This window comes from Antrostomus carolinensis, unplaced genomic scaffold, assembly GCF_000700745.2.
Source record: "Antrostomus carolinensis isolate BGI_N321 unplaced genomic scaffold, ASM70074v2 scaffold13919, whole genome shotgun sequence".
Taxonomy (NCBI): domain Eukaryota; kingdom Metazoa; phylum Chordata; class Aves; order Caprimulgiformes; family Caprimulgidae; genus Antrostomus; species Antrostomus carolinensis.
The window spans coordinates 6,972-21,342 of record NW_010337972.1 but is presented as its reverse complement, the minus strand read 5'-3'; the positions used below and the strand labels follow the sequence as shown (position 1 = coordinate 21,342).

Genomic DNA, 14,371 nt, shown 5'->3' with positions numbered 1-14,371 from the left:
TTGAAAATGGAATTTTTAGGTAGCTACATCAGGTATCTCCACTGTAAGAATTTAATTCGTTTTCACTGAGGTAGATTATTAGGGCAATTCAAAATGCTTCAGGGGATTGAGTTGTAAGTCCAGATATACACAGATCATCTGTAGGCCTCAAGTCAGAATGTCTTGATACCCTAAGGAATCTCGAGACACTTGCTGTTTATATGCACCTGAATCTGGTCCTAAAAATCTTCAAAGTAATTCCCTAATTCTCTTGCTTCAGGAACTCATTGACACTAGAATGTAATTTGCAGGCAAAGTCTAGGGTTCATTTAGGATTTGTCTGAAATATAGTCACTGTCAATGCTGAGACGTTCAAAGTCAATCAGTACTGTCTTAATCCATGTTCCATCACTAGAAATAAAGATCCTAGAAGCCAGTCAACTGTGCCATTGTGCCATTGATCCCAACAAGAATCGAATTCACTCTCTTACTGCTTTGTTTTTCCCAGCGAGACTAACAGTCTAAAAAAGCAATAAAGACTGTCAGAAAATACAGCAGACGGCCACACGATATGCCACAGGGATAGGAACAAAAGAGCATTTTAAAAGAATATCCAGTTGTCTGGCACCTGGCTCACTCATTTTTACAGAAATATAACGTGTTTTTAGGACCTTCATGAAAACACAGTTTGCGTGCAAGGAAACATTTTAATTCAGCACTGAGGTGTATCCACTTCTGCAAAAGATTGCAGCAGATGCCTGATTGGATACAGCACCAGCACACAATTTAAAAGGAGCTTCAAAGATCTGATAAACGTCATGCTAAAGTCATAGATGGTCAATCAGTTATCATAGAATCATAGAATGGTTTGGGTTGGAAGGGACGTTAAAGATCATCCAGTCCAAACCCCCCTGCCATCAGCAGGGACACCTTCCACTAGACCAGGTTGCTCAAAGCCTCATCCAACCTGGTCTTGAACACTTCCAGGAAGGAGCATCCACAACTTCTCTGAGCAACCTGGGCCAGTGTCTCACCAATCTCTCAGTGAAGAATTTATTCCTAATATCTCATCTAAATCTACTCTCTTCCAGTTTAAAGCCATCACCCCTTGTTCTGTCACTCCCTGCCCTTGGCCAAAGTCCCTCCCCAGCCTTACTGGAGCCCCTTCAGGTACTGGAAGGCCACTAGAAGGTCTCTCTGGAGCCTTCTCTTCTCCAGGCTGAACAGCCCCAGTTGTCTCAGCCTGTCCTCACAGCAGAGGTGCTCCAGCCCTCTCATCATCCTCGTGGCCTCCTCTGGACTTGCTCCGGTAGGTCCATGTCCTTCTTGTGTTGGGAGCTCCAGAACTGGACACAGCACTGCAAGTGGGATCTCATGAGGGCAGAGTAGAGGGGCAATAATTCAGATGACAGTAGTAGTCTTTTTGGGGTTTTTTCCCCCCATGGAAAAAAATGGTACTGTAGACATTAAAAAGCTAAAGGATTGTAAAATGGTGCAGCTTCCAGGTGTCCATGACTCTGAAGATACCAACAGATCACAGCAGCACAGGAAAGACCATCACTCATTTCATTGCATAAGTGTAACTGCTATTCATCGTTCATTTTTTTAACTGCAGTGACCTGGTATATCATGCTTGCAATTAAATTTAATGCTCACAATTGCAGCTTGGGAAACATGAATTTAAACAATCCCCCTGCCCCACAGGTAAAATCCATTGCAAATATATCTACTAGATTTTGGATTTGAAAATGGTAAATTGAAACAAAAACAAAACCACAAAAGCAAGTAAATATGTATATAGGGCAAACCCTCACTTCCTGATAGAGAAACTCTGTCTGAGAGATCAGTTTCTCATTGTACATTGTGAGTGCCATTTAGTTAAAGGTAAGTCTGGGCTTCCTGATACTAATAACTGTGGCCAAAAAACCAAGAGGTGGTGTGGTTTAATGAACTAACTGTCACCATAGAAACAAGGAACTCACAAGTGGAACTGTGTAAATAATTGATATTTTGTTTCAATGGTTACAAAAAAAAAAAAAAAATCCCGTTCTGTTCAATTAAGTAAGATTTTTTCCCCTCTTTTCAAGTGGCATGAAATACAGAGAGTTGGAGAAGCAGATAGGAAATGTAATTTTTAGCTTTTTATTTTCAATTCTAACTTTTCATTAATTTATAACCCTAATTAAATTTAATTACCAATACTTCTGAAACAATGTTCTGTCATGAAATGTCAATACATTTTTATTTCCCAAATTTGTTAATAGTTATTATATTTCAGCCTAAACTATTAAAAAAAATAACCTGAACCTGCATTTTTCAATGATTAAACTGCTTGTAGAGAGATATTTTTATTCAGTCCTGCTCCCAGAAACTATTCTTATCCAAGTCAATATCTTACCCAGTTGCCTGTAAAAATTCCATTTCACCTTTTATTTTCTTTTAATTTATGGTCCTTAGTTATTAAAGAAGAACTTCTTGTCCATTCTGGAGGTTACAAAAGTAATAGCTCTGAAAGAACCAGGTAGGAATGAATACAATGAATACACTACGGAATGGGAATAGAAACTCATACACATGCTTTGTGTTTAGTGGTGTTTTTATACCTGTAGCCATTAAATTCAAACACTTTTCCTTCCCTTCATTTGTCATTTGAATGGAAGTCCAGCAAATGCTGAGAAGATGACTAAACTTAGATTTATTAGCAGGGCTTGCAAAGGAGGAAGTCCTCATTTTAACTATCAAAATGCTGCTGAATATGTTAGTAGAATGTGTTCATGCTGCTCAAAGAGATAATATAAATTTCTGCTCCATTACAGCAATTTTTGTATCTTTTCTCTGAGTCATCTTAACTCAGGCTGATGATCACCTCACTTAAGTTTTACCTATCTTAGAGAGTCCATATACCTTATCTTGCTCTCCAGCTTCCCTCTTGACTCAGGAGAGAGAAAAGGGTCATTTTAAAGAATAATTTATCCCACAAATGTCAGGAACCCATAGCAGTTTGAAAGGAATAGCCCTAAGGAAGACCCACAACTCCTCAGTGGCTAGTTAGTTTATACTAGACAGTTGAGGTGTTAGTAAAATGAAGAGACAAATTTCATCCCTGGAAACTAAACAGTGAATAAGAACTAGTAGGATTTGGGTTTAAGACTTAAGATAGAGACTAAAGTAAACACTATCTATCATATGTGTTGTAGAAAATCCATGGTAGAACGCTGCTCTGGTACTACATGATACACCTATGGTCCAACACGCTCCACCAATTTGCCATGGCTTAGCACAGTGTTGGGAGTGGCACACAGCACTGAAGAGAAAGGGACAGTATATTAAGGAAAGATTATCTTGACATGGAGAGACATAGGATTACCAAAGACATTGTGATCCCGGATAAAAAATGGTACAGAGACCTCCAGTTTAATGCCAACCCAGCTACATCTGGTAGCAAAAGCTGTAGGATTGCAGAAGCACAGGACTGCCCTGCAGCAAATTATTTCTCTTCCCAGATCCATGATCTCAGCTGAGAGTTACAATGCCAAATGAATATCCCTGAACAACTGGCATTAGTGTGTGGATCTTCATATTATGTCTAGGGTACAATGTGGATGGGTTTTAATCCCTGTTACCAGGAATCCTTCACCAGCAAAATTATTGTTATTATACTATTTCTCTTCTCAGGCAGACCATATACATACATACATACATACATACATACATACATACATATACATATACATATACATATACATATACATATACATATACATATACGTGTGTGTGTGTGTGTATGTATATATATTTGTGTGGCCACAAAAATGATCAGGGGGATGGAACACCTCACCTGTGAAGAAAGGTTGAGAGAGTTGGGTTGTTCAGCCTGTAGGAAAGCTCTAGGGAGACCTTATTGCAGCCTTTCAATATTTAAATAAGAAAGATGAATACAAACATTTTAACAGGGTCTGTAGTGATAGGACATGGGATAATGGTTTAAAACTAAAGGAAGGTAGATTTAGACTACATAGAAGGGAGAAATTTTTTACAATGAGGGTGGTGAAACACTGGCCCAGTTTGCCCAGAGAGGTGGTAGATGCCCCATCCCTGGAAACATTCAAGGTCAGGTTGGATGGGGCTCTGAGCAACATGATCTAGTTGAAGATGTCCCTGCTCACTGCAGGGGGTTGAACTACATGACCTTTGAAATGTCCCTTCCAACCCAAACCATTCTGTGACTCTGTGATTCTACAACAGCTTTGCTGTATATTAGAGAGGGATGAGAAAGAAATATGCTAGAGGCTTTTCCTAGAAATAGGAACACACTAGTGTTTCACCCATTGGAGTTTTGTCCCATGTCCAGCCGTGACTGGCAAGAAACTTTTCTGTAGATCATTCCAAAGCAGTTTGTCTGTGCCACAGACCCTTTCTTTCCCCTGCCACAGCTGATCCACAGCTTTTTCAATGATAATGCACTTCAGGCTTTCAGCTTCACTAATGTGACTGAATTCACAGTCGACTCCCAATATCCCTTTTTGCTACTGCTGTTCCTTTTGGGAACAAGATTCCATCTAGAGCCTGCAGTGTGGTTTATGCCTGAAGGTTTTGTTCATTCCAGCACTGCTACATTATTATCAATGGAATTCATACCACCTAACTTCAAACCTCCATATTTATTTCTTTAATAGTCAATGGAGAGAAATGAGCACTTGTCATACAGTCTTCTCAACATAAACTGGGTGTATAAATTAGGGCAAGTTTAAATCCTCTAAGTACTTGCAAGTGTAAGTGACTTCTAAGTACTTATTTTGATCTATTGACTATAAACACAGACAAAAAACCTAACATTAATAAAGGCCTCTGTGCTTTATACAACTATATTTAGGTGACATTAATCCATCCATTTTATCTGATGAACAGACTTCTATAATGCATGCTGATAAACTCAGAGGCATTCAGCAAAGAGCTAAAGAATGAATCAGTGCTTGGAAAACAGATTAGTGAAATTCTTTTTCTTGCATTTTCCTGAGAAAGAGTAAAGCTTGATCATAGCTCGGATACCAAGTGTTGCACAGGTGTCATGTTCAGATAGAGATATCTACAGCATAAATAGCCAAAATGAGCACAGATCCTAACCCTAGTATCGCATGATCCCTATCTTCTACCTTGAAATTCTTGCTTGTTTCTACCATGTCTAATATTAGGTTAGCAGAAGACACTTAATGCAGTGTCAAATTCATAAATCCGTCTGCTCAAAAAAGATCTTTGACCTAAGACAGATGTATTCAGGCAGATCAAAGCTATCTAAATCAGTATCCTGAATCAAATAGGAGCCAAGTAGAAAACATTTTGGTGTAGAGATATATTCTCAACTATATCCTCCCAAGTCTAGGAATTCAATAGCTTTTAAAAGCTGAGTGTGAGAAGAACAATCCTAGTCCTATTGTTCTTGTGCACAGCTGCATTAATAAGTGAGACACATGTACACATAGAGAGGCATACAATGAAGTAACGTCTTCTTAAGGGAAATAAGAGTAGATAATTAAAAGGTTCTGAAAGAACAGGAGGCTGATAAGACACCCCAAAAAATCTAACTCTAAAAAAACTGCTCCATCATCGTATGAAGATGGAAATATTTTTCAAAATGTACTGTGATTTTCTCTCTCCTTGTCTTACAACCATCACCTTCCAATTACAACCTCCTACACCCTTGGTACCCTTATTAGTTTATTTTATGTTAATTTATGGTGTAACCTGCTGATAGCATTTCTCTTAACAAAGACCATTGTAGGCATCACATCCCTGCAAATACTTCGTTTGAATTTCTTGACTTGCCTGGTAATGATACTGACTTTCAACATTTTTCAGAGAAAATACTGGAGGAATAGAACCAGCTAACAAGTTAAAGATTAATTTGACAGTGAATCATGAACAACATAGTCCTCATGAGGGTCCTCATGATGAGGCCTCATGATGAGTCCTCATTTCTATTTCTATTTCTACAAATTCTTGCGCCATCTTCACTATTATCATACCTTGGCTTATTCCAGATTAGTCTCTTTTAGGCACTATAAACATTAAATCAGAGGCCAAAATCTGCAGATAACTCAGGGAACTCCTCTACCTTTTAAGACACCATCACATTCAGGAGACAAATCCAGAATATCAAGTTCCAACAGTGGAAAGCAAGAGAGGTAACAGGCTGGAAAAACACTGTCATGCCAATCTACAGCTGGATAAATGTTCTCCACTCCATTAACAGGGCTCTTTCAATCACAGGAGTTCTCTGTGTGGCATATTTCCTGACTATGATCTTGTGCTCCCATGGACAGTATTAGATGCAACTGCTCAGTAGATCACATATCAAGCCAGATGAATATATAAGACCCTTAGAGTTAGTACAACTAGGTGAGATACAAGCCCACCAGAAAGCAAAAGACAGGGAGAATCTCTCTGGCAGTGCATGCATTCAGTAAGTGTGAATGTGTAGGTTATTGGACACCTGCCTGTCTTTTGAGGTCAACACTCAAGGAAGCATTGATTGCAAAACTTGCTCACACTTGTATAAATAGGTTTACTACAGTTAAACATGTGGATGGTATGAAGGAGACACCTAAATATCAAAATATCCCATGGTAAAAATCATGATCCAGGTTATTTTGGGTAATCCAGACTTCTAGCATGACCTAGTCAGAATAACAGGGCCAGATGTTAAAGGCAGTGTTTTTCTGATAAAATGCAGACATCTATAGTGTAAATATATATAGCTGATATGGTCACTCCTACTTCCATATATGTCCATAGAGAAAAAAAAAAGGAATCATCTAATCTAATCTGAGGATTAAATGAGTTACGTCTCAGGCTTATTAGATATCCAGAGCTACAAAATGACCAAGATGACTTGCTTCATTTGTAGCATAGATGCATTTGCAGGCATCAGCATTTAATTAGATGAATCCCATGCTAAGTGTACATGACCCAGGAAACTGTCATTCAGCATCTGAGTAACTCCTGTGCCGTTCTTTCCTAGCCCCAGGGTTGGGAACAGGTCAACAGAGTCTGGATAGGAAAAAATAAAAATGAAAAAGGGTACATATGGATCAGCAGCGAGCTTTAACAATTCTTATCAGGCAGGAAGTCCCTTGAGGAGTGCTGACAGCTAAAAGAGTGTCCAACAGGAATTGAGGCAGCTCTGCACTAGAACAGGGAGAAAAACTCAAAGGAGACTGGAAACACTGATGCAAGAAATAACCTGTTTCCACTGCCTGGAGAAGTTGAGTAGGAAGTAATAATTCTCCTCCCTCTTTTATTTTTTGCCTTTGGTTTTCATTATTTCACTTTATCACTTTATTTGATCTCCAGAGCAAAGAAGTCACGTTCTGAGTCCTACTGAGATTTAATTTTCTTCAAATTCTCTTTTTCATTCAGGCTATAGGTGATGGTTGAACAGGGATGGGCACAGATGGCCAGCACATGCTCCCTATTTCTACTTATATAAAGGCTTGTGAAGAATTTAAAACATTTAAGAAGAAGTCATCATAAAACCCATGGGAGCAAAAAAAAAATCCAAACAGAAAATCTAAAGGCAGTCATTGTCTCTGAAGCATTATAGACATTACACAACAGCAGGAGGGAAAACAGTGTGGTGAAGAATAAAACAGTAATGAGCATAACATCTGGGCATGAGAGGTAGAGAGGGAGGGAAAGGGGAAAACATCAGAGCATTGAAAAGTCAGGGCTGGATATTTTCCATAATATAGTGCCAGCCTTGCTCCTCAGGACTTGTGGTTGCAGTTGCAACATCAACATTGTGCTCATGTTGTACCTCACCCAGAGGAGCTCTGGGGAACCGTTTAGTTTTTGTCTGTGTTCATAGACACTGAACATGGCAAGGAGACAAAGCAAAGGCAGAAGAGCTGAATTATTTCAAAACATAGCAACTCATAAGATGTTCTTCCTCATTTGACTTCAAAGTGGATTGCTTTCCACGCGGTACTTTTAGGCAGGAGAAATATCAGTGTAGGAGATGAAGTCTCTGAACAGGAGCAGAGAACCTACTATTACCATTACTATTTTTGGCACCATATGGTGCACCTTGGAGTACAATCTGTGACATTATTGTTCTAGACACTGTAGAAAAACAGATCACAAAGACAGTTCATGTGCCAGATTCAAGTTTTATATGTGATCATTTGACTTTGTGTTGCCTGCAACAGAAGAATGTGGAGCTACCTTGCTTACAGAGGTTACTGTACTTCAGCTGATTTAGAGGAATTGTTTTTAAGCCACAGTAACCTGAACATGTGCCTGAGCCTCTACAAACTCCCTAAAAACTCACAATCCCATTTTATACCCTGCAGTCCCTCTGAGGATAAATAAATCCTCAGAAAATTCATATATTTACTTGCTCTATGGAAATTTGCATGCAGAAGTAGTCAAAGCAGGGAAGAGGCAGTTTTATCCTTCTCTTTGCTCTTGAATAAACAGTTTACTCACCAGCCAGGAGGGATTTCTTCCTTCTTTCAGCTGATTCCGACAAGCAAAGGAGTTATTTCCTATGTTTCTCTTTCTTTGAAGGAAACAAGTTAATGACATATTTCTCCACTACCTGCCATCATTAGTAAGTGTTGTGAATAACAAAAAAAACAAATGTTGGGCAATTTTCACTTCTCCCAAGTGAAAAATAGGTTGTTTGCAGCAGATGAAAATTGAGAGGAATCAACACACTGCACATATGACTGCTTCATTTATAAGCAGTTACTACTTCTTCAGGGAGTTTCATAATGAAACTTCTCCAAACAGTGCTTGACAACTTAACCTAAAAACCATGTTCAGCTGTGGTGAATAGTGCTCCATTCCATCAACAGACCAGGAGAAAACTGCTTTTGGAGTAAACAGATACCCGTGATATTTTCCCAAATACTATGGAGTGTGAATCCATCATATATGGAGTTTCCCATGTCAACGCACCTCATGTTAGCAGGCAGGAACAAAGTGTCCTTTAAATCCAAGTAGTATCTCAGTGACACTGAGCAAATAGTAAGAAGGTGGTAGAGCTCTGTTGATGTCCCATCCTTAAACTATGGAGATAATACCCTGTTGGGAATGAGGGTGGCAAGATCTGGCTTGAAATAAATATCATGTAATGAAAGGTGAGCCTAGAAGGTCAGGACTTAAAAGTGATAGAGTGGAATGGTATAATCCCAGAGGTAGAATGAAATATATGCAAAACACGTCTACAATAATTTAAAAAGGTAGAGAGAAAGGACAACAAACAGGATCTATGGAATGAAATGGCTTTCAGACAAGAAATATGCCAGAATTCTTCATTGGAAAACAAAAGTCTTTAAGGGAATGTGACTTCTTTACTTTTAAAGCTGCCTAAACTGTGGATGTTGTTGCCATAGGATATGGTGAACAACTAAAAAATACACAGTGAGCCTGGGAAAATCTTCTTTACAGTGATTCAATCAAAAAAATACTGGAGGAACAGAATAAAAAGCAGCTGAGTTCTGCTGTTGAGCTAGTGCTTGAAAGGATTCAGTCCCTTCCTGCCTGAGTGGGTGATACATTTTAATGACATTGAGATGCAAAAGCTTTTCCAATGGCTCTACATCTCCTCTATCTCTGAGCTATGCTCTTTGAATTTAGAATAGTCAGGAGGGAGGAGTTAAGTCTGAATAGTGCCCCAACTACCAGGGTTGCTCTGGATTTGAGTGATAAAGAACAAACTAGCTGGTGAAATGGTCTCTTATGACCTGGGAAAATCTATGAATTCTTGAATCCAAATAAGAGTTATTGCATAGTCATAAAAAGTAGGGCTCATAGTCAGCTTCTGACATCATTCTGGGGGTAGGGGAGGAGAAACAGGGTTTTTTCTCTTTTGTCCTTGCTTATGCCACTTGGACCAGGGAAGAATTTGGAAGCTCTTCTGTAATGCACAAAGAGGGTCTCAAAAACACATCCCCAAGTCTGAAATAAACTGCCTGAAGTACATGTTTTCCTCAATTCCACCAAACCACACAGTTCATTTGCCCAAAGCTGGGAAGCAGAACAAAACTGACCTTATATATGAGATGAATAGCTGGTCGCTAATGGAAATAATCCTAGCAGCTAAAATGCAGGAATGGCTTGCTTCAGGGGATGCTCTGGTAACTACAGAGATCTACATCCTGCCCTACCTTGTTTCTGGGCTAACTACAGGGCAAGGAAAAGGGGAGAGAAATCTCTTGGTTTTTATCACACATGCAATGTGTTTTATTTACTTTTCTCTGTAGTTTTACCAGTTCTAGACACAGTAGAAGCCATTTGGAGAAGAGTCAGAAAATAGACCCTGATTTCCAATTAGTTTCTTTGTCATTCTTTGTCCTTCTCTCTTTAGTGCCAGCCATAGGCAGCTCCAGCTGCAGTCAGTGGGAAATGAGACAGGATATTAAACTATTAACTTTTCTTTTGTTTGCTGCCTCAGTTTCTTATCTCAGCAATAGCACAAGTATTCTTTATCAAGATTTTGGTCATCACAATGTTAATCCCTGTAAAAGTCTTCAGATCATATGAGAAAGAGACACAAATGATAAATGAACTGGTGGGGAAGAATGAGCTGTTACAGACCAGCAATGTACTTAATCTTATGTCCAGTCCCCAACAGCTGTTGCCACCTGCACCAGCAGAAGACATAAACACTATCAAGACCTGTACAGGCACATTATTTTTTTTTTTAATTTACTTTTTTTTTTTTTTCTATTTGGATTAATTTTATAGATATATGTTACTGTATGACCTGAAGTAGAGAAGCAAATTCCTGACCTATGATAATAACCAGCAAATGTTCTGGTACTTCCCCATTGATTGATTTTTTTGTCCCTATAATGCTTCTCTAAGCTCATTCAGCTGCAGTGACCTCACCTCTTACAGGAATATGTTCACATTGACATTGCTGGAAACCCCTGCAGATATGACAGGAAAGGTTTATAGAAACCATCAGTTCAATGTCCATGATCTGTCCCAAACTGAAACTCACCTGGAGAAGAGTCATTGAGAGGGTTCAGGGCAGCTGCTCTCCGTATCTTCTCCAGACAAGTCTCTTGCTCTTTTTTAATGATGCAGTTGGAATGGGTTGCTGCAACCTGAAATGTCAGGAAAAAAATGTAGAGAAGGAACAATTATAAACTTAAAATAGCTAGGGAGTTTATGATGAAAGATCAGTAAGTTTTGACTGAAAATGAAAAGAAAAACATCCTTAGAAGATAGAGAGAAACTGTAACAAACCTTTTTTTTTCCTTTTTTTTTTTTTTTTTTTTTTTTTTTTTTTCCCCAGAAGGCTGAACTATGGAATTTTAATGCTCATAAATTGTTTGAGGTTTTTATGTGGTTCTCCCTGTCAAAGTGCAATTTCTAATGTGTTCGCTTTACTTTATTGTATTCCTACCTCATGTAAGGCTGAAGCAAAGGTACTTCTAATTAAAAAAAATAATTTAAAGAGGAATCAGAAATCAATTGAGGCTCAGTTTGGTCTTCCATAATTTTCTTATGAGTCTTGCATAATCCATTAACCTTGCTCAAGATCAAAAACCAAATTAAAAGCTTTCTCTGTCTTTCATCCTGTCCATTCCTTGATGTTTCCTTCTTCTTCTATTCCAGTGAATACAAGGCACATTTCTTGCCAAAAGAGAATGCAATGCCAATTAAACTGAGATAACTTGATCCAAATATTATTTTTCCTATCTTTAAGGCTCTAAGACAGCCTACTATAATGAAAAAAGTGGAGGTTAAAAATAATAATAATAAAAAAAGAGATAAATGAGTCTATAACAGGAACGTCGCAGCCAACAGAACACAGCTAATCCCAAAGCAGCAACAAAATAAGGATACTCGTTCCCAGAAATCAATACAAGATTTCATTCTTGTTGCAGAAAGTGACCAGGAGATATCAATTCAAGGGCAATACAATCTCAGGTTTCATTAGATCATTTAATAAGGGCATTGCTAAGGTTCAAACCAGTGGAAAGCACCATGAAAATCAGTGCACTGGTTGAAGATGGGTTAGATCACCCTGATCCTCTGCAAGAAATTTTGCTGTTCCACATTTCCCATCCCATTTCCTTTGCTCTTAATGATGTGAAACTGCTGAAGAAATTAAGAGTGTTTTGCAGATGCCATCTTTTTTCCTTTAACTACTAAATAAGAATAAGCAAACAGGGAAAACTATACCTGAATTCAATCTATTTGAGTTTCTTTTGGAGCCTTATCTGCACAGTTCAATTTTATTTCCCTCACATCTCAATAGAGGGAATAAAGTGAACAGTTTGGGTCAGTAGGGTATCAAACTATCGAACTGTCACCACACATTTAATGCATACTTACAGTAAATCCAAAGGCATGTGTCATCCTAGTTTGGGGGTGCTTGTGTTGTGCTTTTTTGTGTGTTAATAGGCAGGGAGCCATTTGCACACTTTTGATGTTGTAAGAGTTACAAGCCACCAACCCTATTTCAAAGACAGAGAGGGATTCTTAACAAACCCCTACTTTACCAGCTTTACTCACCATTTGTAGGACCTGATCATGCTTCTGTTTCATCTCCAAGATCCCAGTAATAAATTTCAGCTATTTTTCCCAAGTGATACACCAGGCATAACCATATTAGATTTGTTTATCTTCAAAACAGACACTGTTTTTTTGTAGGGGCTCTCAAGGGACTGGAATATATATATGGAATCATAGAATCTCCTGGCAGGAAAAGACCTCTGAGATCATGGAGTCCAACCATACCTGTCCACTACTAAACCATATCTCCAAGCACCCCACCTAGCCATCTTTTAAACACCTCCAGAGGTCACCGATATTTGGGATCTCTCAAGAGCATAAGGGATTTTGCTACATCATCCCCTAAACCTCACCAAAGATTGGGAAAATTGTGTTGGCTGACATTCAAGTTCTTAGAATATATTTTAAAAAGATAAAAGGGAAATAACAGGTAAATCAGGCTTCTACTGCTAGTACTGCTTTACTCTCCACAGTTACCCAGGTTTGAAAGGAGTGTCCAGGAATTGTCTCAGTACATGAATGTGGCAGTTTCTATATTGTTCTGTATATGTAGATTAGAAAAGGGGAATAATAATAATAATAATAATAATAATAATAATAATAATAATAATAATGTGTGTTATTAATATTAAAATACAATTACACAGGCAGGGTGTTAATAAACAAAAGGAAATGTTTCATACACTTATTGTTATCCTGCAGAACTCTTTTCAGCTTGATATTGTGGATGTTAAATGTTGTAGGAGTTCAAAACATATATATGTGTGTATGTATGCATCAAACTATACTAAACACTAAGAAACCCATCATGCCTAACTTTTTTATGTCTGATGGGGTAACCTTAGACCTTTGAGAAGAAGGTTTAGATTAAATCTATAGTGAAAGGACAAAAGACTATGATTTATCCTTCCTATTTTTAGTGTCTTCTTTAGTAGAGCTAAATCAAAGCCAGGGCTCGATTGATTATAAAGAATGCCTAAGGTTAAAAGCTCAAATTTTTTTGTTTCCTTTGCAGACAGACACATCTAGTCAGACATATCTGGCTAAACTGACCAAATTTAGTCATTTATACCAGAGTAAGTCTGTCTCAGGTGGTATTTGAAATGCAGACTGCTAGGCACAGGGAGAGGACTAGAGTGATGTGCTTCACCTGTCCCTGTAGCTTTCCTTAAGATTTCACTATTGGCAGAATATTTTGATATGACTTCCTATAATCATCATTGTTCTGTTTTTTAACACTCTTCATGAGCAGATTTTAAAATAAATAAATAAATAGATTTGGGAACACAGAAGCTGAGATAAAAAACAAAGAAAGAGAGGAAACATTAAACTCAGTGCCAGAGAAGATAATAGAAACTGTCTGTATCCGCTAGTAAGCAATGCCATGTCTCAGAAAATAAAATCAGCTCTGGATTGTTAATAACAAAAGGTTTCTCTGTTCAGTGCAGAGATGCTTTAATGTTATCATGTTTTCCTGAAAGGATCCATATGTTTCATGTTTCTCCATTAACTATGTACTGGTAGAGCCTTTAATCTGTCCATTCAGCCTTCAATAACTGAACAGCAGAGCACAATTGAAATGGAAGTGTAAGCTTGAACTTCTTGGCCTCCTGATTTTATTTCTTTTGCCTCAAGGACATTTGCAATTTCCCGACTTCAGCAGAGACAATCTGATTTCAGTTTCCCAGAAGATATCAGTGATAAGTGCAGTTAAAGAATATTTTGACACATACTAGAAAAATCAAGAAACTGAGTGGATAGTGCATGAAATTTTCCTTTTTTAAAAAAAATATTACTCACAATAGAATGAAGAAGATTAACTCACACCAGTTTTGCAAATGCATATATTTGTATAGATACA

The 14,371-nt window shown here is 38.1% G+C and overlaps 1 protein-coding gene across 1 annotated transcript in view; it reads right to left on the bottom strand.

Moving 5' to 3' along the window:
• The window catches only part of ADCYAP1R1 (ADCYAP receptor type I), a gene marked incomplete at both ends in the record, with an annotated part of 64,446 nt that extends 53,300 nt beyond the window's left edge, over positions 1 to 11,146 (bottom strand). Inside the window, 1 exon segment of the mRNA XM_010175361.2 lies at positions 10,988 to 11,146. Within this exon segment, the coding sequence (XP_010173663.2) occupies positions 10,988 to 11,146 (159 nt within the window).
• Between the last annotated feature and the right edge of the window lie 3,225 nt (positions 11,147 to 14,371).